The 22,080-nt window shown below is 37.7% G+C and overlaps 1 protein-coding gene across 9 annotated transcripts in view; it reads right to left on the bottom strand.

The window, feature by feature from the left end:
- Positions 1 to 22,080, bottom strand: part of Foxp2 (forkhead box P2) — a 577,853-nt gene that overhangs the window by 45,499 nt on the left and 510,274 nt on the right. For 5 of the 9 annotated variants that reach the window (XM_063286479.1, XM_008762718.4, XM_039108099.2 and 2 more), the window contains 5 exons: positions 21,721 to 21,858; positions 20,470 to 20,658; positions 18,786 to 18,963; positions 4,439 to 4,652; positions 2,064 to 2,168 (listed from right to left, as the gene is read on the bottom strand). In XM_063286479.1, the coding sequence (XP_063142549.1) occupies positions 2,064 to 2,168; positions 4,439 to 4,652; positions 18,786 to 18,963; positions 20,470 to 20,658; positions 21,721 to 21,858 (824 nt within the window). The remainder of the gene's footprint in view (positions 1 to 2,063; positions 2,169 to 4,438; positions 4,653 to 18,785; positions 18,964 to 20,469; positions 20,659 to 21,720; positions 21,859 to 22,080) is intronic. The other 4 variants (XM_063286477.1, XM_063286478.1, NM_001271104.1 and 1 more) reach the window with 2 other exon arrangements.

Below are 22,080 nucleotides of genomic sequence, written 5' to 3'. Positions count from 1 at the left end.
AATTAAATTTCTGAGAATGGTAATCTGGTGCCTGGAAGCATCAAGATATATATGATGCTGAGTCAACTGTTTTGAATAAATGAAAGTACTTTATTAATAAAATATTTTATTTCTTTTCTCACATTTCTTGAAGAAAAAGATAATACCGATTCAGGAATATGTCAAATTAATTTTTCATTTTAATGTAGTATATTGGCATTAAGTAGCAACAAAATTTATCACAGGTCTTCAAATTAGAAAATTTAAAGCATATGCTATTAAAAATGGTGTAGAAGGAAGACCGTACAGTCTACTGTCATTACTCTCTCATCGATATAAAGTGAATGGATAGAAAAATTGTCAGTCTTTGAGACCAGGGTTGATATGTAATTGAAGGGAAATGCTTTTTAAATTGTAATGTCTCCAGTTAAAACAAACAAACAAACAAACAAACAAACAAACAAAACAAAAACACACCAGTGTGAGCATGAGGAAAGACTATGGATAACATGAGAGAATTCGTATTTATTCACTAGTTACTGATACAAATGAAATACCTGAGATGTGTGAGAAATGGGCTTCATGTGTCTTAAAGGAAGCCATACTGAAGGAGAGAAACGCACTTTCCCTCAGAAAATGAGCCAGATTTTACTTAAAGAAAATACCTACAAGGCAGGTAGTTTTATAAATTCAGTTGTCATTCCAAGGACATAGAATCCGTCATCTTAGAAAGAAGCTCACTGACAGCAAATTTACCATAATGATGGAGGCAAAAACTATGTAATTATCGCTAAAATAATTTACATTTCTTTATTTTGTAGCCTTTTTTTTTTGGGTAGTAGAAACTTGAGCAAAGCCTACCTACCATCTTTGAAATACCCTCTTTGCTGGGAATAATATAATAAATTTCACATCCAGAAAAGGGGACAGCACACAGCTGCTTTTTTGGAACAGACATGTAAATTTTCATTTATGTCCATTTCTAAAGAGCCATTGTGATCTCTGAAGCAAATTTTCCCTTAATTGGTCTGAAACTATATAAAAAAAATCTTCATGGAAGTCTTCCTGTAATCATTTATAAAGGTATTATGATACCAAGTGCTTGCCTCGTTGTTAGGGTACTTCGGCTCTGTACTCTGCAGTCGGTCTGCCATTTGTAAACACATCTTTTTGATGTTTCTGCCAACATCCTGGCAACAAAGCAGTGCAATTTCAAATGAGCTAATTAACTTAATTGTTGATGAAGCATGAAACAGTTCATTCACCCTGTTAGCTGCACCATGACAACACAAGAGGCTGAGCCTGCGAAGACGCTCATCTTCATAAACCTATCTGCGGCACGCACTCTGTTCAGATCGTCCCTGTACCAACGCTGTGGGCAGAAAATCAGCCATGAAAGGGGAATGTTCTCACCCGCAGGAGAACCCCTCAAGAAGCTTTGGAAGTCAAATATTCTAGGGAGATTTAAAGGATGCACTGGGTTTGACTTTATGCTGGAGAAAATATATAATCTACTTTCCAAATACAGCACCATAAATGCCAAAGGTAACAGGGTGAGTGGAACGTGGCTGCCGCGTCCAATGTTCGACATCACTGACTTTCATTTTGGATCCTAGTTATTAAATGGCATCATGCCGTTATTGAGGTGGCTGTACAAAATCTGCCCCTCTAAACAGACCTACAAGCTGTGTCTATTTTATTTCATTTAGAGAAATTTTATGCCTATTCAAGTGTTGCACGAAATTTGTATTAAAATTTTCAGTTTCCAGGAAAGATTTCCATTTCCAGGGAATGCTCTTTTATGGACCTATTTCATAGTGGTTAGAATCACCATCATGGCGGGCTCATATTTCTATGGATTCAAAGCCGTCCAAATAATTGGCAAAACACTTTCATAAAAACATGAATATCACCTATGGGCATTTTTAGCCTGATTTTTCCAATCCACTTGTTGAAATGAACTGAAAACAGCGTGTTCGAGATCATCTTTTCGTTCTTCCTTCGGTTACTGCTTATTTGACAGCACTGTGCTAAAAAGTCCCGTGTAATCTCTTTCCCCTTCCCCAAGAAGAGTGAAAACCTACTTCAAAAACTGTCCGAAATCTTCACAGATGCTTTCACAGCCTGGCCATTTGCAAACTCCATGGCCATAGAGAGTGTGGGAGGCCCCAGTCTCCTCGTGGGACGAACTGTAGCGAGAGAACACAACGTCAGCTTCATCTCAGAAAGCCATAATCGGTGCAGGCTGCTAGCGCCTGTCAGGTTACGATCAGTGACAAACAGGTCAAAACAGGTCAATTCAGCTCAGTGCAGTCAGAAAAATTTAATCGTTCTATTGAATAGTTCAACTGCCAAGGCTAGATGATGTTCCAATTAGAGGAGAAATAGAGCCAAAGATGACTGTTAATAAAGGATGAAAGACTAAGAGGACTCTATAATATCATATGCTAATCTTGCCATATGACCTGACTGTAACATTTTACCTCTAAATAAAAAAAATATGTATATGTAGCCTTCTGTTGTGGAGTGGGAAAAATGTGTTCTAATGAAAGCTATATGAAAGTCATCATAATATTTTTTGAAATACTTCTTTAAAACACAGTATGAACAGTAAGGTCATTTAAGCTAATATTCATGTGCAAAACATATCTATACATATATATGCATATACGTATATACAAATATTCCTAGCATCTACAGTTGATTTGAAAGGGAATGTCAGGATGGGGAGTAGGGAAGGGGGATGGTTTGAGAGGGGGAACACCCTTATAGAAGAAGGGGAAGGGGATGGGATAGGGGGCTTTTGGACGGGAAACTGGGAAAGAGAATAACATTTGAAATGTAAATAAAAAATATTCAATAAAAAATGGGAAAAAAAGAAGAAAAATCCTGCTCTGGCACAGTTTTTATTAGCAGTATCCTTACATAATTATGGTAGGCCTTTAATAAGTGGGTATTATATCAGATAGAGAGATCCTACGAAAACTAACATATTTCTGAAGTATATAATCATCACATTAATCTCAATTAAAACAGCAGCATGAAAGCATCCAGAAGCATAGCGTTCTGTAATAAAACCTAAGATGAAAATCCACATGTGCTCAGATAAATGCCAGGAACATCCCCACACTTTGGTCTCCTATTTTAAACAGTGCTGTAATTACTTTTATGTTTCTTTGCCCCGGCTAGGCAAATACGTTACTACATGACAATACCATCAATCTAATACCTGTTCTTTCGGGAACAGAGCAGTTCCTGTGTGCAAGTCATTCCATTATAAAATTCTGTACCTAATCTTCAGAGTTTAAAGACAACTTTACATTTTTAGAAATTCTTAGATTGTACACTTTATGTAAGTTATTTGACAAGATCTGACTTGTAAATGATGTGCCTAAGCAAGTGGAATTGTTATTAAATATATCTGGATGTTTCTTATGGGAGCTCAGTTTAAAAAAAAAAAGACAGAACTCTTGGCTAAAACACTAAAGGTGGAAGTTACCTCACACAACGTAATATTGGCAACAACAGTCCAATGACGTCGCTGTACACATTCCCAGTTAAATTTATTTTTAAAACCATAAAAGTGTGTTAATTTCAATATTTTCACTAATATTTCAAATTTCAAATAATTAAAAATGTGTGCATCAGTGGGGACCTCAATGGGGGAGTTAGGGGAAGGACTAAAGGAGCTGAAGGGGTTTTTGCAACCCCATAGGAAGAACAACAATATCAACCAAACAGACACCTCAGAGTTCCCAAGGACTAAACCACCAATGGAAGAGTACACATAGAGGGACCTCTGGCTCCAGCTGCACATGTAGCAGAGGATGGCCTTTTGGAGCCGTCAATAGGAGGAGAGGCCCTTGGTCCTGTGAAGGCTCCTTGTCCCAGTGTAGGGGAATGCCAGGGAGGTGAGATGGGAGTGGGTGGATGGGTGGGGGAGCACCCTCATAAAAGCAGGGAGAACGAGGTTTAACTGGGAAAAGGGATAACATTTGAAATGTAAATAAATAAAATAAACAATAAAAATGCATGCATCATACATATCTTCCTTATTTCAGATTTCAATGTGTGCTAAGAAGCTAGAAAGTATTTGAGCATTATGTCATCAAGAATATAGATGTCCAGAGTTGCTTCTGCATTGTTGTGGCATAACGGGATTAGTGAATGTTCTCATAAATGGAGTTAATTCATAATAGGTTATTTACCCAAATATGTCAATATAATCATTCCTTGTACATTCGTGGAAAACTTAATTTCTTTAGGTGTGCTCTCCGTTTATATCTAGTAGCCTGGTGGCATTTGAAGTCATTTTATAGTTTAAAGAGTAAAAGGTCAACAATAATGATTTCTCCTCCCCTTGCTCCAAATCCAGTTTTTGTTCCTATTCATTTTCAGTTTTGCCGACGGTGGTGATAAAATCCAGGCGTAGGCAGAAAGTGCAGTGCGGGAGACTCACCTGTCCCGCCTGGCGTTCAGAACTGAAGACTGTCCATTCACTATGGAATGATGTGTTATTGGCGGTGAAGCTTTGGAAGTGGTGGAGGAGGTAGTCGAGGAGGAATTGTTGGTTGTGAGGTCGAGCCCTCCATGTTTAATGCCGTTGTCTTCCTGACTGTGGACCCCAGTCACTTCTTTCCACAGTTGCTGAATCTCGGCAGGACTTAAGCCAGCTATAAAATGAAAGGAAGCCCCTCTGAGACAACAAGGTAACATTCACGGGCTTCCGCTCTGGAACGGATTAACGGTATTGCCAATATTGATACATGATAAAAATATTCTCGTACCACCAACAGAAAAGTTTTATTTCTTAATCTCAAATAATACATTATTTATTATTAAATATTTATTATTATAATTAAATTGTTATTATTTATTATTAAAACAACAATTTGAGAACATTACTGAGGAGAACAGGGTTGGGGAATATGTGGTCGATAAAAAAAATCGACATATTTCCTATTTATAAATTAAGTATTAGAGCTTGATTGGAATTATTAATGAACTGAGAGAAATTTTATAAATAACATACTAAAAGAAAAAACAAACAGATCAAAACAAAGTATCACTCCCAATGAGAGAGAGAAACTAAGAGAGAGATAGAGACTGAGAGAAAAGAGGGGGAGGGAAAGGGTGAGAGCAGGGGAGGGAGGGAAAGAAAGAGAGAGGAAGGGAGAATGGGAAAGAGAGAAGGAGTGAGAGGGGGGAGGAAGGGAGAAAGAGAGGGAGGGGAAGAATCTACTAATTATTATCTGGCCATTGTAGTCATTCTCACAGAGGCCAACTATGTAACTGAATTTCGATGTAAGTCCTGATAAACCAATGTGATTTCCTACATGGTTCATTTAAGTAGATCATATCTAAATCTCTTCTTCAGTTACTACTGGTTGATGAAAAACTCAACTTTTTATTCTGAACAAACTCCTGGTTCAGAGTCTTTGTGTTTAACTGGCAAACAAGAGTGGGACCAGCAAGTTTGGTATGGTCTATTAATTTTGACTACTATTTTGAAGATGAATTTTGAAATATCTTTAATGACTGTTGTTTTTGAAAAACATTGTGTGCATACATTATCTATGGTCACAGTGCTTAAATGCATTAGAATTGCGATTTAAATTCAGGCTACCATTCCTAACCCAAATGCTATTTCTAATTGATGAAACCAGTTGCAAATAAAGCAATTCGTTTTCTGAAAGGGACTTTCACAGGGGAAATAAACCAGTCTTAAGGGCGGACAGTATGCCTACCAGTAGATACCTAAAGAACTCAGTCGTGTCTTTGGGGCTTCTTTGTCTCATAAGGATGTGTCAATGCTTTTTGTGTGTGTATATTATGCATTCTGGTTTTGGCTTTTATGGGATTCCTGTGTGTGAATATGTATGTCCAATTCTATGTGTTTCTCGTACTTTTCCTTCAGTTCTTTTTCTTCAGTTTGTTTACTCAGCCCCAGTCTGATTTTTTTCTTTTTTTTGGTTTTATCTTATTTTATTTTGTTTTGTTTCATTATTAATCCTTAGATGCTTGTTTGCTTTCTAATCAGAAACAGCAAGGTTGTAGATGTGCATGGAAAAAGGCAGGGGAACCAGGGGGAGGGGGAGGGGGAGGGGAACTCTAATAAAAATAAAACATATAAAAATACGTTAGGTAAAATTATGAATGAACAAGTGAATGAATGAATGAATGAATAAATAAATAAATAAATAAATAAATAAATAAATGTATGTGGACTGACTTGAATTAATTTGCTCTTAAAATACTTCATTACCAAAAATATCAATATAAAATTCTTGTAGAAGAAATGAAGCTGTAATTTTAATTACTGTTATTTTTTGAATGCATACTATATTCTGAAGCCTTAGCAAATGGTTTATATTGCTGAATCCGGTGACCCTCACTGGAAGACAGGACTCATAATGTACGGTGAGCACAGGGTCCAACCTCTAATGGCCCTCAGCTCCAAACTCAGGGCTCTGAAACACTATGTGGTGCTTCCTATAAAATAATGTACAGGCACATGGATCGACCAGCAGCTCAAACAAAGTGCAGTGACGCCAGTGGCTGTGGTGATGGCCTTCCATCAGATGATGTTCAGGGAAGAGTTTCTGAACCAGGAAGGAGCGCTAAAGCTAGATAACAGAATGCAGGGAAGGAGAGTGAGCACCCTTCTCTACAGAGAGTGATAAACAGCCAGTAGCCAGAATTCTCACTGGCCCAGTTGTAACTCTTTGCCAAACCATACTTCGCGCTGATAACACTAATTGTCGTGCATATGCCAATTTCAGATATAGTTAGTTTACCCAACACTATCATTTTGTAATTTTGGACCCTTAATATTTTAAGGAACAGTATGAGATAATAAAAAAGACAGAGTAGGGCTGGAGAGATTGGCTCAGTGGTTAACAGCACTGACTGCTCTTCCAGAGGTTCTGAGTTCAAATCTCAGCAACCACATGGTGACTCACACCTGACTGTAATGGGATCGGATGCCCTCTTCGGGTGTGTCTGAAGAAAGTGACAGTATACTCATATACATAAGTAAATTAAAAAAAATAGGGTAAAGTTGGCTTTTTAAAGCTATTTTGGAATAACTTCATTTTTATTTCTGTTAAGAAATGTCATTTTTAATGGTAGATAACATCTGTGTTGTAGAGAAAACTGTTTCATATAAAATTATTAACTTGCATAAATAGTAGCATTGGCTCATTCATAAATTTTTTTCTAACCATAACTTTTTAAGACCCCTCCCAGTCGGCAGGGTGTCCTAGTAGCAGATCCCCAGAAGCAGACTTCTTTCCTTCTCAGCACATACATAGCTCTTGTACCCTATATTGATGTCTCCCTTTCCCGTCTCCTAACTGTCGCCTACACAGCTACGAGTGCTTCCTGGTCTCCTCCCCCTTCCACCTGAATTGAATTATATGGTTTGCTCTTCACGGAGCAGACACAGATGATCTATTTCAAGGTAAATTAAAGCCATGTCCATTCTCAGGCAAAGCCCCTAGGAGTGTTTCCCAACACTTAGATACAAAGTAAAACCAAACAAAACAAAAACAAACAAAAGCCGAACAGTCCGACAGGAGTGCATTTCTTTTGTCTCTTGCATGGTCTGTTATCATCTTCTCCATTTTTCTTATCTGGTGCTTCTGTCCTACTGCAAATAGTCATGCCTCTTCTCTGCCTATTCTCACAGCCTCAGCTACTCTTACTGGGCAGATGCCCAAGGTTTTCTCCTTTCCTTCTCTTAGACAACTTGAAAAATCACACCCCACCCCTGCCCTGAGAGTGCATAGACGCCACCAATATCATCTTCATTCTCCTTGTTTTTCATTATTTCTTGACTATCGAGACTACTTTCACTTAAATATTAACTTGGCCTCTGTGATTATGCAAAGACTTATCTGCTAATGGACATAAGGCTCTTTCTGTCTCTAGCTCCCGATCTTTCTCCTCTCTCACCCTCTTTCATTATGGCAGTGTCACTCTTCGAAAGTTTGTCTAACAAACAAGATCAGGGTTTTCTTTTGCTGCCATGACCCAGTGCCTTGAACAGTGCCTGGTATGTGTTCAGTAAATACAGTTGATCTCTTTGTTTGCTATTGAGTAATGCGGCTCCTGAAGTCCTGTTGATTGTAACATTGAAGTTTGGTTGCCTTTAATGAAAATATGTACAGGCATTGCTACCTGTAAGATCAATGTCTAAAGAGTTACAGATGGCACTAATGAAGTCTAATGTACATCAAGTCATTAATAAGACTGGATATACTTAGTACAGCAGTTAGTGATGTTATTGATACTTAGTTTATTGCTTTGTTAATAATTTTGTTAATATAAGTATTCATTTGCCTTGTGAAAGATTTTTCATAGCTGTTTTGGTATACTATTCTTTTGATAGAACTTAGTGATATCCTCATGCCATAAAAAGGGCCAGGTTCTTAGTAGGACCTCCAAAAGATTTGATGTCTAAACTACTTACCATTAAGCCACTGTGTCTTAGTTAAATATAGAAAAAAAATCTATGTTTTTCAATTATTAGAAATGGTACAGGATAATACAAGTAAGACATGATAGTTATCCAGTTAGCTGGTACATTACCATGGTCTCAGGATACATGCACAATCTTGTATACAGGCTAATCACAGCTCAGTACATAACCATAGGTGTGGAGGCAGGATTAAGTTTCACAGTGATTCCGGAGTCCAGAGACCAAGGGCGAATTTTAACATAGAAACTATTATCTTGCCTTTAAGACAAAATTTTCCAGCTATCAATTGCTTAAACCCTTAATAGGCACAAAACAATGTGTGATTATTAAGCCACAGGCCAGTCAATTTGTACAGTTGAGAATGTTTTATGAGTTTGGAAGTCTTAAGGTTATTTTTTCCAACTGTAGTGTAAAGTTCTGTTAGATTCACTGTCTTCCAAACCAGGTATTTTCAGGGTTCTAGAGCTCTGTAATATGATCTAGTGAAAAATTTAAATGTCAAGAAACAAAGAAAAAACTGGACTCTGTTTTTATCTCAAAGTTTTTCACAAATATTTGAAAAATGATAAACTTGTGCTGACATTATATTAATTTATATTAGCATTTAGTATTAGGTAAAGACTTTGGAGCTGTAATTGATCTGTACCCTATCTTCCCCAAAACAGTTTTATTTGTTTGTTTTTTAATATTACCACGTGAGCTTGCTGGGTCTTTCAAATCTCGTACATTCTAAACCCAGCTCTCTATTGGAGAACCTGTCTTCTGCTCTAACATGCCCCCTGTAGCTTTCCTCATCTTCTACAACAGAGACCACAAGTGCAACTCTTCTATGCACTCACTGGTCTAATAACACCTAAAGAAAAAGAATACACAGCTTCTCAAACCACGTTTACTATATTTTAGAATGGCTAGAAATAAATATTGATGGTGTGATGCACTGGGCCCACATGATGGACATAGTTGGACTCTGTGACACTGATCAGTTAAATGACTGAAATCCTGGTACAAGAAGGGAGGCAGGTTCTCATTCTCAGTTCATTTCCTTACGATTGCTTCTTAGCAGTTCTTCTCTGGCCCTGTTTTATGCTCTACTGTTTTGTCTATTCTCTTCACTCAGAAGAGATTTTCAATTAGCTAGGATGCTAGTGTACTGGAAAACATTCTAGGGAGCCATGGGTTAGAATATTAAAGAGTAACAATCAACTTTTATCTTCAAGGAAGATGATTCAATTTCTCTGAACCTATGTTAAAGAAACAGGTAAGTTCTAAAACCCTCTATTACGTGTGTGACTTTAAAATCCCTGGTGACAGAACATTGGGCAGTATTCTTCTCCATTTTAAATGATGGCTTGAACCTGGTTTCTATTCATTTCAAGACTTAGGAATAAACATTGGGGAAATGTTTCCTCAAGATTCAAGTCAATAAAAAGATGAATAAAATATAAATAAAAAGTGAGCAGCAGGTCGTGTAGCAGAAAAGGCAATTTAACCGTAGTCCTTTGATCCTTTATTCTGAGTGTATGGAGTAAATACAGAGTGCCAAAAATTGTGCTAGGAGTTAATTACAATCCAATAATTCATGTATATATTTCACAACCTTGAAATAAACACACAATTTTCAGAGGTTGTCCTTATAATTAAATGTTATGCTTATACTCTTTACAGTAAAAGAAATGACTCCTCAATATCCTTCCTTCTTCTATTTCAAAAAATTATCTCTTGATGCTAGCTAATTTTTTAATGTCTGAGAAGATGGCTCAATTGATAACATCCATGTCATATGGACAGGAGAACTTGAGTTTTTATTTCTAACTCCCATGTACAAAGCCAAGTTACAGGCTGAGTTCATGGCTTAGTGGATAACACATGGCTGCTTGCTGTGTAAGATTAAGGACCTAATTTCACATCTCTAGCATCATCAGTAGCCCAGTGTGGTTACCACGTGTCTGTAACCACCGCACGATGGGAGGTAGAGATGGGAATGGCTAAGGCTCCCTGGTCACTAGTATGGCTCCTGGTACAGCAAAAAGTCTTTCTTGAGAGAATATTCTAGAGATTGATAGTATACAGTATTGGATATCCCTCTCTTGTTTCCAAGTGTGCATACGGGCACAAACACCCACACGGATACCCACACTTACACACATGGTAGTCAGAGAGAGAGAACCTCACTGGACAGCCAGCCTAGCAGAATCAGTGCACAGACATGCACACATATGCATTCATACCTGCACACACATTCATACCATATGTATATATATATACATATATAAAAATAATTTGTAAATATTATGATACAGTGTTAGTCTACTATGAATATCTAATTAATAAAATGTTATATAATAGTACTTTGCAAATTTCTAGGGTTTTACAAAAATGATAAAAGCAAAGTTTAGTAGAAATATTCGTATCTTCACAATGTATTAAGAAGAGGTGATATGGGTTAGTAGTGGTGCACACCTTTAATCCCAGCACACAAGAGGCAGAGGCAGGCAGATCGCTCCTGGTTCACAGCCAGTCTGGTCTACAGAGAGGGTTACAGGCCATCAAAAACTACACAGAGAAACCTTGTCTCAAAAAGTCAAAACCAACCATCCTACCAAAAAACCAAAGCAACCAAAAAGACAGGTTGACGTCAGCATTTTGAATTCAGGTATTTTTATATTCTGTCTACCTTTTTTTAAGACAAGGTTTTACTATGTAGGTCTGGCTGTCCTATCTTGAATCTTGTTCTGTAGATCAAGCTGGCCTCAGACTCAGAGATCCACCTGCCTATGCCTCCCTAGTGCTAGATTAAAGTTGTGTACCACCACATCCAGCTGTACTTTCCACATTTTAATTTTAATATTTACATTTTTTCAAAAGGGATCATATATACATGTCCATAGTAACAGTGTTCCAGAGAAGAATCTATTCTAGATGAATCAATTCTCTAGCAGTCCTCTCCTCCAGAAAATAAATCAAATGTCTGCAGCATCTTTCAGATACTTAATGCGTTTGCTTAAATTCAGCCAAACAAAATATATTGTTATGTTAATTTAAACAACCAACTAACGTAGCATTCATCTTCCAGGTGTGTGTGTGTGTGTGTGTGTGTGTGTGTGTGTGTGTGTGTGCGCGCACGCGCGCGTGCACGTGCACCTGCGTGCGTGCATGCAATCAGGGGCCCATCAACTATCCAAGTTGTCGAAGTGTCAAACTACACAAATGAAAATCAGACATTTACTTAAGATTAAGACCGAAAGACATATATCTCTACCAAAGAATACAGGCATCCCCTCTATGCTTAGAGATAAAGAAAGTTAGAGTTGACGATTTTGCTACTAGTCTTTTATGTCTACTGTTTTGAAGTCTGAAACTATCTTTAAATATTTCAGTCAAGATTAAAGATTTGTTAAGTAAAGTATTTCTAAGAAGATTTATGAATTAAATGAAATAAAAGCCATTTCAGGCCGGGTTTTTACTTGATCTTGTTAAACATGTGTGATATTGAATCTCACCAACAGAACCTACTAACCAAACAGATAAATCTACTTTAATGTAGCATATGCTGTTTCCTACACCTACAACAATTTGAAATGTTATATAATTTAATCTCAACATTTTCTATTTGTCAAAATTAAATATACCTAGTAATCATCTACTCCTTTAATTATTTAGAAGCTATTTTCTATGAATAAAATAAACAAAATTTGTAGGCAATCTTTTTTCTTTTCTTTCTTTCTTTTCTTCCTTCCTTCCTTTCTTCTTGTCTGTCTGTCTTTCTCTCTCTCTCTCTTTCTTTCTTTCTTCCTTTCTTTCTTTCTTTCTTTCTTTCTTTCTTTCTTTCTTTCTTTCTTTCTTTCTGAGACAAGCTTTAACTATATAGTGCTGGTTTAGAATTCACTATGTACTAGGTTGACTTTGAACTCACAATGATTCGCCTATCTCTGCTTCATGGGTGCTTGGAATAAAGGTGGCCATGGCATATTAAGCTCCACATAAAAAACACCCTGGTATTTGAATAGTAATTCTGCATGGTGTGCAATGCTCCTATTTTTTCTATTGCTGTTATTTCTAAACTTTGGTTTGATCTGCTTGTGACCTGAAAAATGTATAAACACTGACTTAGCAAAACATCCAGAATACCAGGAGTAGTGAGGCAGGCAGGTCAAATGGCTGACTTCGGGTGACACCTGAGCCGAGTGCTATCTTGAGCACCTTCCTACCTCAGCACAAAGTCATCATTAAAGTTTTCATATTCTTCATTACCTGACAGCTCACTTATTCTCAGCTCACCTAGTTCTACCAGGTATGAAATCAGAAGAGTACTGTCTAAAACCAAGCATTCATTGGCTGTTAATTGAAATCTTACATCTTAAATAACTTGCATATTTATAAAATAAGTGAAATGAAATGAGAGGAAACTTTTGCCCCACGTTTCTGTCCACGAACAGTAATATGTCTCAAGACTCCTGCATGTTTGAAACCGTGGATAGTAACAAAAGCTACAATTGATGCGTTTCCCACCTTAACCGTGCAGTTATCACTCAGGAATGTGACTTTTGCAGTGCGAGCGGTGATAGGAAAATTGCCTATCACAGTTTTATAGATAGGACATTCATTTTCATAGTAAATCTTAGCAACTTTACAATATGGGTTTGCCATTTATTAGAAAAGAAATTCAGCTTTGTTTTTGTTTGTTTGTTTGGCTACTTGTTTGGTTTTTTGTTTGTTTGTTTGATTTGGTTTTTTTAAAGACAGTTTTTTTTTTCTATATAACTGTCTGACTGTCCTGGAACTCAATTTGTAGACCAGACTGGTCTCAGACTCACAAGTATCACAATTGTGACAATTAGCAACTTCTCCTAGCTACATCTGAATCACGAGTGTCACTTCTCCTGTGTTCTAAGGTCACCGATAATTAAAATAAGGATATGGGAAACACAAGTTCTAGGATCCCCTAACAAATCTAATACTAAAGAGGGTTAAGTGAATGGAAAATGGAGTGTACACAGTGTGGACACTATGTAGGTATGCTTGACCGAGATGTGGTTCACATCACAGTAGGGTGAAACGGTGTGCTGTGGAAACTTCATAGGGCTTCAGATGCTGAACACTTTAAAATTCAATTCTCTGGTATACTAGGAGGGTGAGGGGATACAGTTAGCTTCAAGTAACTAAAAGCAAGGGAAACTACATTTTCAATAAAGTCATAATCAACCTATGGTTATTTTCTGAAAGTAAAATTTATCTGGTGTTTAAGAACTATAAAAATATAAGGAAATCCAGGGGCTGGTGCTACACACCTTAGTCCTAGCACACCAGAGGCAGAGGCAGGTAGATCTCTGAGTTCAAGGCCAGCCTGGTTAACATAGTGAGTGCTAGGACAGCCAGGGCTCTTACACAGACAAATCCTGTCTTGAAAAATAACAATGACAACAACAACAAAGAAATAACAAAAAATTTACTGAACAATGAATAACTTCATCTTGGTAACTGGTAGGCCATGGCATCATTATATATATTACATATTAATATGAATTAATATATTAATATAAATTAAAAATAAATATTAAATATATTTATAATTATATGTTCATTATATAACACTGCTAAATAAAATTATTTATTTAGATACATACTATCCATATATTAAATATCTTTACAAATAGTATACTTGAATTAACAAGTTCATTATTTTTAGTTGATTTCTGTGACCTGCTGTCACTCCCTCTTAATAAAAACTAGTATATGTTTAGAGCCATTAATTTAGTACTTATTTTATAAATCCAGGAGTATAATAGTATTTATGACTTAAATGATAAATTAAAATTTAAAAGAGCTCATGGTAAAGTGTTGAAATATATTGTGCAACTTTAGAGAGAAAGTTCTACAAATCTATTCTGTCAGCATTATAAAGTGTTAGTTCTGATATTTATATAATTTAAATAGTTTCAGAAATTATAATTTAAGGTAGCCACAGGAGGTTGTGCTAAATCATGGAGATAAATAAATTATGTCATATTTTTGAAGACATAATGAGAACATCATCCATCAGTGTATGGTAATCCCACTTGGTGCTCATGTGATTACTATTCATGGCCAATCGATCAATAAATCAGAAGCTCTGTGCAAGGTGAACTGAAAAACTGATCATGAAAGAACTCAAGATTATTTCACCTGAAATAAAAAGCAGCCAAGACAGACAGCTTGGAGCTTTATGTTATTCAATAATTGTATCTTTACTATTTCTCACTCTGACTTAAGGTTCTCATCATCGTGGTGTTATAGTTGTCCATCAGAATCTATGCCCTCAAACACATCAAAATCCGTCATGATGGAGTGCAGTTCTTTCATGTCCATGTCTCTCTCTCTCTCTCTCTCTCTCTCTCTCTCTCTCTCTCTCCTCTCTCTCTCTCTCTCCCCTCTCTCTCTCTCTCCTCTCTTTCTCTCTCTCTCACTCCAACATGACAGATTTTGGTATATATGTACATATATATATGTATATTTACATATATCTATAGGTATAATATATATACATATGTAATATAGATAGAACATATAGTATAGATATTCTTATATAATTTAATAATTAAAAAAACGTATGATGGGGGTTGCAGTTTCTTTTTATGATGTGGTAGCTTCAAGAGCAGTGGTCACAGCCCCCAACGAAGTTTGAGCACACGACTGTTCGATTTCACTATTTCTCCTTTATGACGGAAAATGTTTTTGTGACGTCATGGTTTTTCTCTTAAGTATAGATTTTCTAGGCAGATCTTGTTGCTTAGGCCTGCAACTCCAGCATTTTCAGGGCTGAGCCAGAAGGATCACTCATGAGTTCAAGGCCAGTTCAGTGCTACATAGTGAGTTCCAGGTCACCATGTGCTACAGAGTGAGACTCTGTTTCAAAAAAAAAAATTAAAAAAAAGTAAATAAGTAAATTTTCTGCAGAAACTAAACTTTGCTTTTAGAGTCTTTATTTTCCAAATTTCTCCTTCATGAGCATTTTAACTTTCATATGTCCTGTGACAATTAAAGTAGGAAAAAATGGTGAAATAAAATTCTATCCAAAACTAGCTCAGAAATAAGAGACATTTTCATTTGAAAATGAAACAGTTACACAGTAACAAAGTGCTTTAGCTAATGAGACTTTTGCTTGAGTTGAAAGAATACAGTTGAAAAAATATTTTAAATAAGAACTGTAAGCTTTGTAAAACAATTTGAAAGACATTACTACAATAAAATTATGCTAAATGGTGATTTAATTTGAAAAGATTCTAAATGGAGATTTGTTTAACTTGTACAAAAAATACCAATGAGATAAACTTATTTCTCTTTCTGTTTCTATCAACAGTTTTTTTTTAATTATCAAGAACGTCCACACTTGGGGTTGGGGATTTAGCTCAGTGGTAGAGCGCTTGCCTAGGAAGCACAAGGCCCTGGGTTCGGTCCCCAGCTCCAAAAAAAAGAACCAAAAAATAAAAAATAAAAAAGAACGTCCACACTTGCATTGAAATAATTTACAAATGTCCTTTGTAAATCTTATTATTCATTTACCTCCTGAGCATACTTGATTTTCTAAAGAACCATAATGCATGAACAGGACATTCCTTTCTAAGTCGATACTGAAGATTATTCCATTTCCTTCTAAAACAAGTATGAAAGGTGGGCCTGTGTCCAGGCTCTCTTCCAATAAGTAAGCTTTGCCTCTCTGGATTTCTGAGGAATGGACCAGGCAAGTGAATTAGAAGACCTCAATTAAACAAAACAGGAACACCGGGGGGAAGCTATGACAAAGGAAAAACAACTTCATAAAACAGAGTAAATGTTCAGTATAATATTATTAATTTTATTGGCCATCAAACAATGGTCATATGCAATGTAAATATTGGGTATGGCTTATACAACTTCACTTTTCATATTAAATTCTTCTTGCTTCTCATGACTGTGTCCTACAGAGTCAGTAAAATGTGTGGCAAACACTGGTATAAGATATACTCCTCTGTGACAGAAACAATGAACTTGAGATAAAGTTCACTTGTATAAATGAACTTTGTCACTTCGCAATCCAAATGCAAATTAGAACATCCATTCATAAAGATTAATGATACTTGATTTTTACCTTAATTAAGAACTTGAGCCATCATTTTTTTGTCTTAAACTTCTTTTTCCCACAATAGATAATAACGCTTACATATAACTACATTATAGAACACTCAATCTTTCATATATGATTATATACATATATATTCTTAGGCTTTTTATACACATACACACACACGTGTATATACATGGAGGTTGATGTCTATATGTAGTTGAGGGCTGGCAAAATTTAGGTCATGGCTCATGATTGGACAGTAGAAAGTAAGGTGGGAACAAAGTTTCTGTAAAGCAAGAGAGAAGAGGGGAAAAAGGAGAAGAATCAAGATAGAGACAGAGAAGGATGACCCAGATCTAGGTGGTCTTAAATGGCCATAGGTAGTTATGAATATTTCTTAAGGGATGCATTGCTTTAGGTCAATTTTTCTTATCTATGTGGACAGTTTATATCTTTATCAATTGGTTGTGAGTTTATTGTACGGACGTATTATGGATTGAGAATTTAAAATATAAATCTGATTGTTTAATTAGAGTTTGTTGAGTCTTGATTTTAATGGGTTGCTGGGAGTTTATACTATAACTACCAGGGGATGGTTGCTTGGAGTGAGGACAGAATCTGTGCAGAGAGCAGCAATAGGCCAGCCACTGCTGGACCTCTCCTGTCCTGATTTTCCCAGGTAGCTACCACAGATGCCACGTGGCCCGATGTTACCGGCACTAGTGCAGGATTACCGGCACTAGTGCAGGATAAAAAGAAATATTTCTTTTATAATTACTACAACAGGTAGCAAAACAATGTGTTAGACAAGAATCCATTAAAAATTTAAGTTTATCAGCTTAAAAGATAAGAATTAAGTTCTATTTTCTAAGTGAGAAAGGGCTGGTGCCATGATGAGTCATGTGATAGCCAAACAAGGGAACCTTAAACCTTAAAGGAACAGAGGGAGTCTGCCCACAGACTCTAGGTCCGGGGCTGTGAAAACTACAGGCTGTTCCTGGCCAGAGGTTGACTTCCTGACATGACAGATTAGAGAAGCCTAAACAGGCTCATACAAGTTTTTTAAGTTTACTTCATTCTTTTTAATTGTTTTTATTTTCATAATGGGTGTGATTTTGAGTCTTGTGGTTATATTATTTCTCTGGGAGAGAGTGCAAGATACAAGCTTTTTATTTGCCGACTAAGGCACATGCTATTTTGGGAGAAAGTTTTTGTTTTTGTGTTTTTAAAAACGGTAATTAGGCTCTGGACACCTTCCAGAGTTATATGGATCAGATTTGATAGAGGTAGACCTCCTGAAAACTAAATTCAAGAGAATCCAACTGAAAGATATCATAATAATGCTAAAATTTTGTTTTGAGATTTATATATTACAGAATGCTGATCTGGCCTGCTTGGATTCCTGATCTCAGGGAATTTTCAGCCAGATCCAATCAAGACAGACATCAGAGGTTACAACAATTTTTGGGTGTCCTTTTTAGGCTAAACAACTCCCCAATTTTCCCTACCCCCAAAGATATCTCAATGCCCAAATATAGCTTGAAGAAGTTATTGAAGAGTCATCACACGGATTCCCTAAACTTTGGGAGGCTAGAAATAGTTATTCCAGCTACCCCACGGATACCATGTGGCCCTATCGTGACAGCACTAGTGCAAGATCAAAAGCTCCACATATATATAAATTAGAATATGGTCAAAATTATTTAAAACCATAATTTACATTGTATGTGTAGGAAGTTTGGGGAAAAGTTAGTACTATAATCCCATGACATGAGGTGGGCTTCCCAACCACAGAGCTTACAACCGCTCTACAGAGGCACAGAGCTTGTCTATTATTTGTGATTTTAGTTCACTAGAAATCTGTGTTTCCATCAGTTGTCCACCAAAACTAATTATCATATCATTATCATGGCATATGGAGTACTGGTGCTCTTGCTAATGTATATTCAATGGTGCTTGCCTTATATCGCCTTATATGTTACTCGTGCCTATAAGACCAATTGACATACAATGAATATTTAACAAAATACTTAAGAGAGTTTTACTATACATTTAAAAGTAATGTGTGATAGAGTTTCTGTAACTATAGAAAGCTGGTCAGGTGACCATGGTAACACTAATGCTTTCTTACCAACTTGAAGGCCATTAACGGAAATACCTCAAGGTGTAAGATAAATCCACAAGTGCATGAGATGGTAAAAGCGCAAGAGCAGGAATGAAGGATTTGCACCGCATTTCCTATACCTTGAGGCAGCGACTGGACGGGAAGTGCTGCTTGGCCGGGTGGTATGGAGATGAGGCCCTGACACTGAAGGCTGAGCAGATGCTGCTGCTGCTGTAGTTGCTGCATCTGGAGAAGCTGTTGCTGGAAGACAAGCTGTTGAGCGGCCAACTGCTGTTGCTGCTGTTGCTGCTGCTGCTGCTGTGGGCATCAGAAAACCCGACCCAGTCAACAGCAGAGAACAGGTGCACGCACACCACTCTCTCATACACAAAGGCATGCTCCTTTCCCTGCCCGGCAGTGTTCTTGGTCAGTCCATGGTCAAAAGTCCAGAAGCAGAGCACGAACAGCCTCTAGGTATTCAGCTGCCTGCTTCTTGGGAGGGAAACAGCATCAGGGACTGTCGCTAATGGGAGTGAGCAAAGTTTAAAGACAGAATCTAACAAAAGCTCAGCTATCTAGAAACTTGTGCATCGCCAATGACTGTAAGTTTAGGATCAAAACATCCTAGACATGACCAACTTCTGCGATGCTCTCATTTTTTCCCAACTGAGTCAGTTTAATGGGTGCTCCAGGAATATGATCTTTAGTGATCCATCAGTAAACTTGGCTGGAGGTCCCAAGACAGGCACGTTAACTTTCTCACTCTCTTCCTCCGTTTCCCTTTTTGAATACACTAAAGGCAGAACTATATGCATGTCCAAAAAAAAAGTGTCCTTATTATGAAGAAAAGTCTAACTTCCAGTTTCGTGAGGCATTTCGAGACAAACCAGCGTTCTTTGGATTTGGGGGGGGTGCAGAAGATGGCAGGCACACTTGAAAGGAAGACAAGCTGTGTGTGGAAGACCTTTCATTTTCAGTATGAGGAAAAGAGAAACTTCTGATGCGCTCACTGGAAAACAGACTGTATAATGGAGCAAGTCATGTGGACTGTCCAAAGCCTCTGAGAAATAAGGGAGCAATTCCTATTCCGTAGTTGATGGCTGTCTGAAATTCTATTCACAAATCCAAACAGAAACAAAACCTCAGGAGGTCAAAACCGTTTCCTGTACGTTTGCATAATGGGCAGCTTGAAGACAGCAACCCTGATACCTGCTGATCAATTTAACTACTTCAACATGTTTTGTTTGTATTATGTTTATATGTGATGCAGTTTGCTGACAAGCGCAAGCTAGGCCCTGGAAGCCAGCTTGTCAGTTTGATTTATGAGCATATCAAACGGTAACTTTCTACTCGCCACTCCAAACCTACCCTAGCAGTTCATTAATCAGGGGCCTGTGACTTTGAAATCTGTGCTCAACCAGTTTTCCTCGTAGTCTCCCTGCCCCCAACAATGGGCTAAATTTGCATGCGTGTTCTCTGAGCTGTATGACTGAGAAAAATAAGGTTCCCTCACCAACTTGGATTCTCAGTGAATACAGGATAATCAGGACTTTGTCCAGCACACAGCTTGCTCTTTGTACGCTGTGATTCATTAGTGAACATTAGACGACAGCCAGCAATGGATGGTGACTCTCAAGTCCCATGCTACAAAAAAGGAGAGCATGAGAGTCTCACCGTCACTGTTATTAAGCTCAGTAAAAATATAGAACACTGCCTCGTTGACAGCAAGGGCCTTGTTATAGGAAGATCTGAGACTATCCTTGCCTCTCAAAGTGCCTTCCCAACCCCACGCTATTATACATCAATGAAATACCTCGCTCCTACCTCTTTTGCTTGCTTTCCAGGATGTTGCTGTTGTTGCTGCTGCTGCTGTTGCTGCTGCTGCTGCTGCTGTTGCTGCTGCTGCTGCTGCTGTTGCTGCTGCTGCTGTTGCTGCTGCTGCTGTTGCTGCTGCTGCAAAAGCTGAAGATGTAACTGCTCTTGCTGTTTCTTGTAAAACTCTTGTAGTTGTTGCTGAATAAACCATTTTGACTTTAATAAATAAAGGCAAAAGTTTCATGTATTATAAATGTCCTAAACTCTTCTAGACTGACACATGGTAGGGTAGCCATTAAGATTCACCTCATGGGAAAAAAAATGCATTGGGTTTAAAGAGACAGCCCTACATACTTCTCCCCCCCCTCAAAGCAGCTCTGAAATTTTCCGATCTGGAATTCAAACAGTCCTAAATAAAAGGGTCTAGAAAATCTGTACTCTAAAGGCCAGAAGTAAACACTCTTAATGACTACATCTTAAGTCCTATCCCAACCTAGAAACAAGCTGTGCCCTACCCTTTAGAAGGATCAAAGGTTAAGTTCCACCAAAGTGGGATGCGATATTCTTATAAGAAAACAGCTTGATCTCTCAGTGTTTTGGCACAAGGGATGCTAGAAATCTAAGCAGCTTGTAGGCATAAGTAAGTAAACCATTAAGACTTGTGCTGAAGAACATTATTTTCATCACAAAAGAGAAGTATCACATTTGGAATCTATTTGGAGATACTCAGTAGGCTCACTGTATGCACTACCACAAACTATGAGCTTGCTATTTATCTGATTAATTTTGTTCTAATAGCAGATTCTTCCATTCTTAAATAAAGACTGTACCTTGGGGTGTATATATGATGTTTTCAGCATGTGCTGTCCACAAGGTGGCCTTTTTTTCTATTTATTAGTAATAGAGGGATTGCTAAAGTGTTACAGATTTACAAAACAACAATTATGTCGTATCTTGTTATACGCCTTGGAAAATCTAAAGTAAATGTTCCTAAGAGTCTGAGTCTTCCCATACTAATTCTTCTGCTTTCAACTTCGTCCTCTCTCTGCTCTTGTTCTAGACTTGAGTAAAGTCAAAGAGAACGAGCAACTTATATGCTCGTATGTACCTCTGTAAGAAAAGCATGGCACTTACGTTGTAACATGCTGATTGGTTGCTTTGTAAGTGGAGACCACACTATCCAGTAAGCCCACTGCACTGCTGACAGAATAGGCACCCCTTGAGCTGGACCAGAGCACCAAAGCAGGTAACCCACATTACCTGCTGCAGCATCACAGCCTGCTGCTGCTGGAGGAGGGCCTGGAGCTGCTGAGGAGACAGGACCTGCTGCTGAAGGATCTGCTGCATCTGCTGAGGGGTGATCACTTGGGGAGTCATCATGGCCACCGACACGGGCACCTTGCATGGAGATAGAGGGAAAGGGCTGTCATAGCTGAGGATCTGCTGATCTTTGCACAACTGCTTGATGTTTTCAACTATTCAGCAACAATGGCCCCACATGGTATATATTTCCTGTTATGTAACTTTCTATTACTCCGACAATAGTTTTCCAGAGGCGTCAGAGCTCACCAGGCTCCCACTTCAAGCTCATGTCTCAAATGTACTTGCACGAAGGTGTTG

This window comes from Rattus norvegicus, chromosome 4 (assembly GCF_036323735.1).
Source record: "Rattus norvegicus strain BN/NHsdMcwi chromosome 4, GRCr8, whole genome shotgun sequence".
Taxonomy (NCBI): domain Eukaryota; kingdom Metazoa; phylum Chordata; class Mammalia; order Rodentia; family Muridae; genus Rattus; species Rattus norvegicus.
Note: the sequence above shows the minus strand (reverse complement) of the source record. Positions and strands in the feature narration are given on the sequence as shown.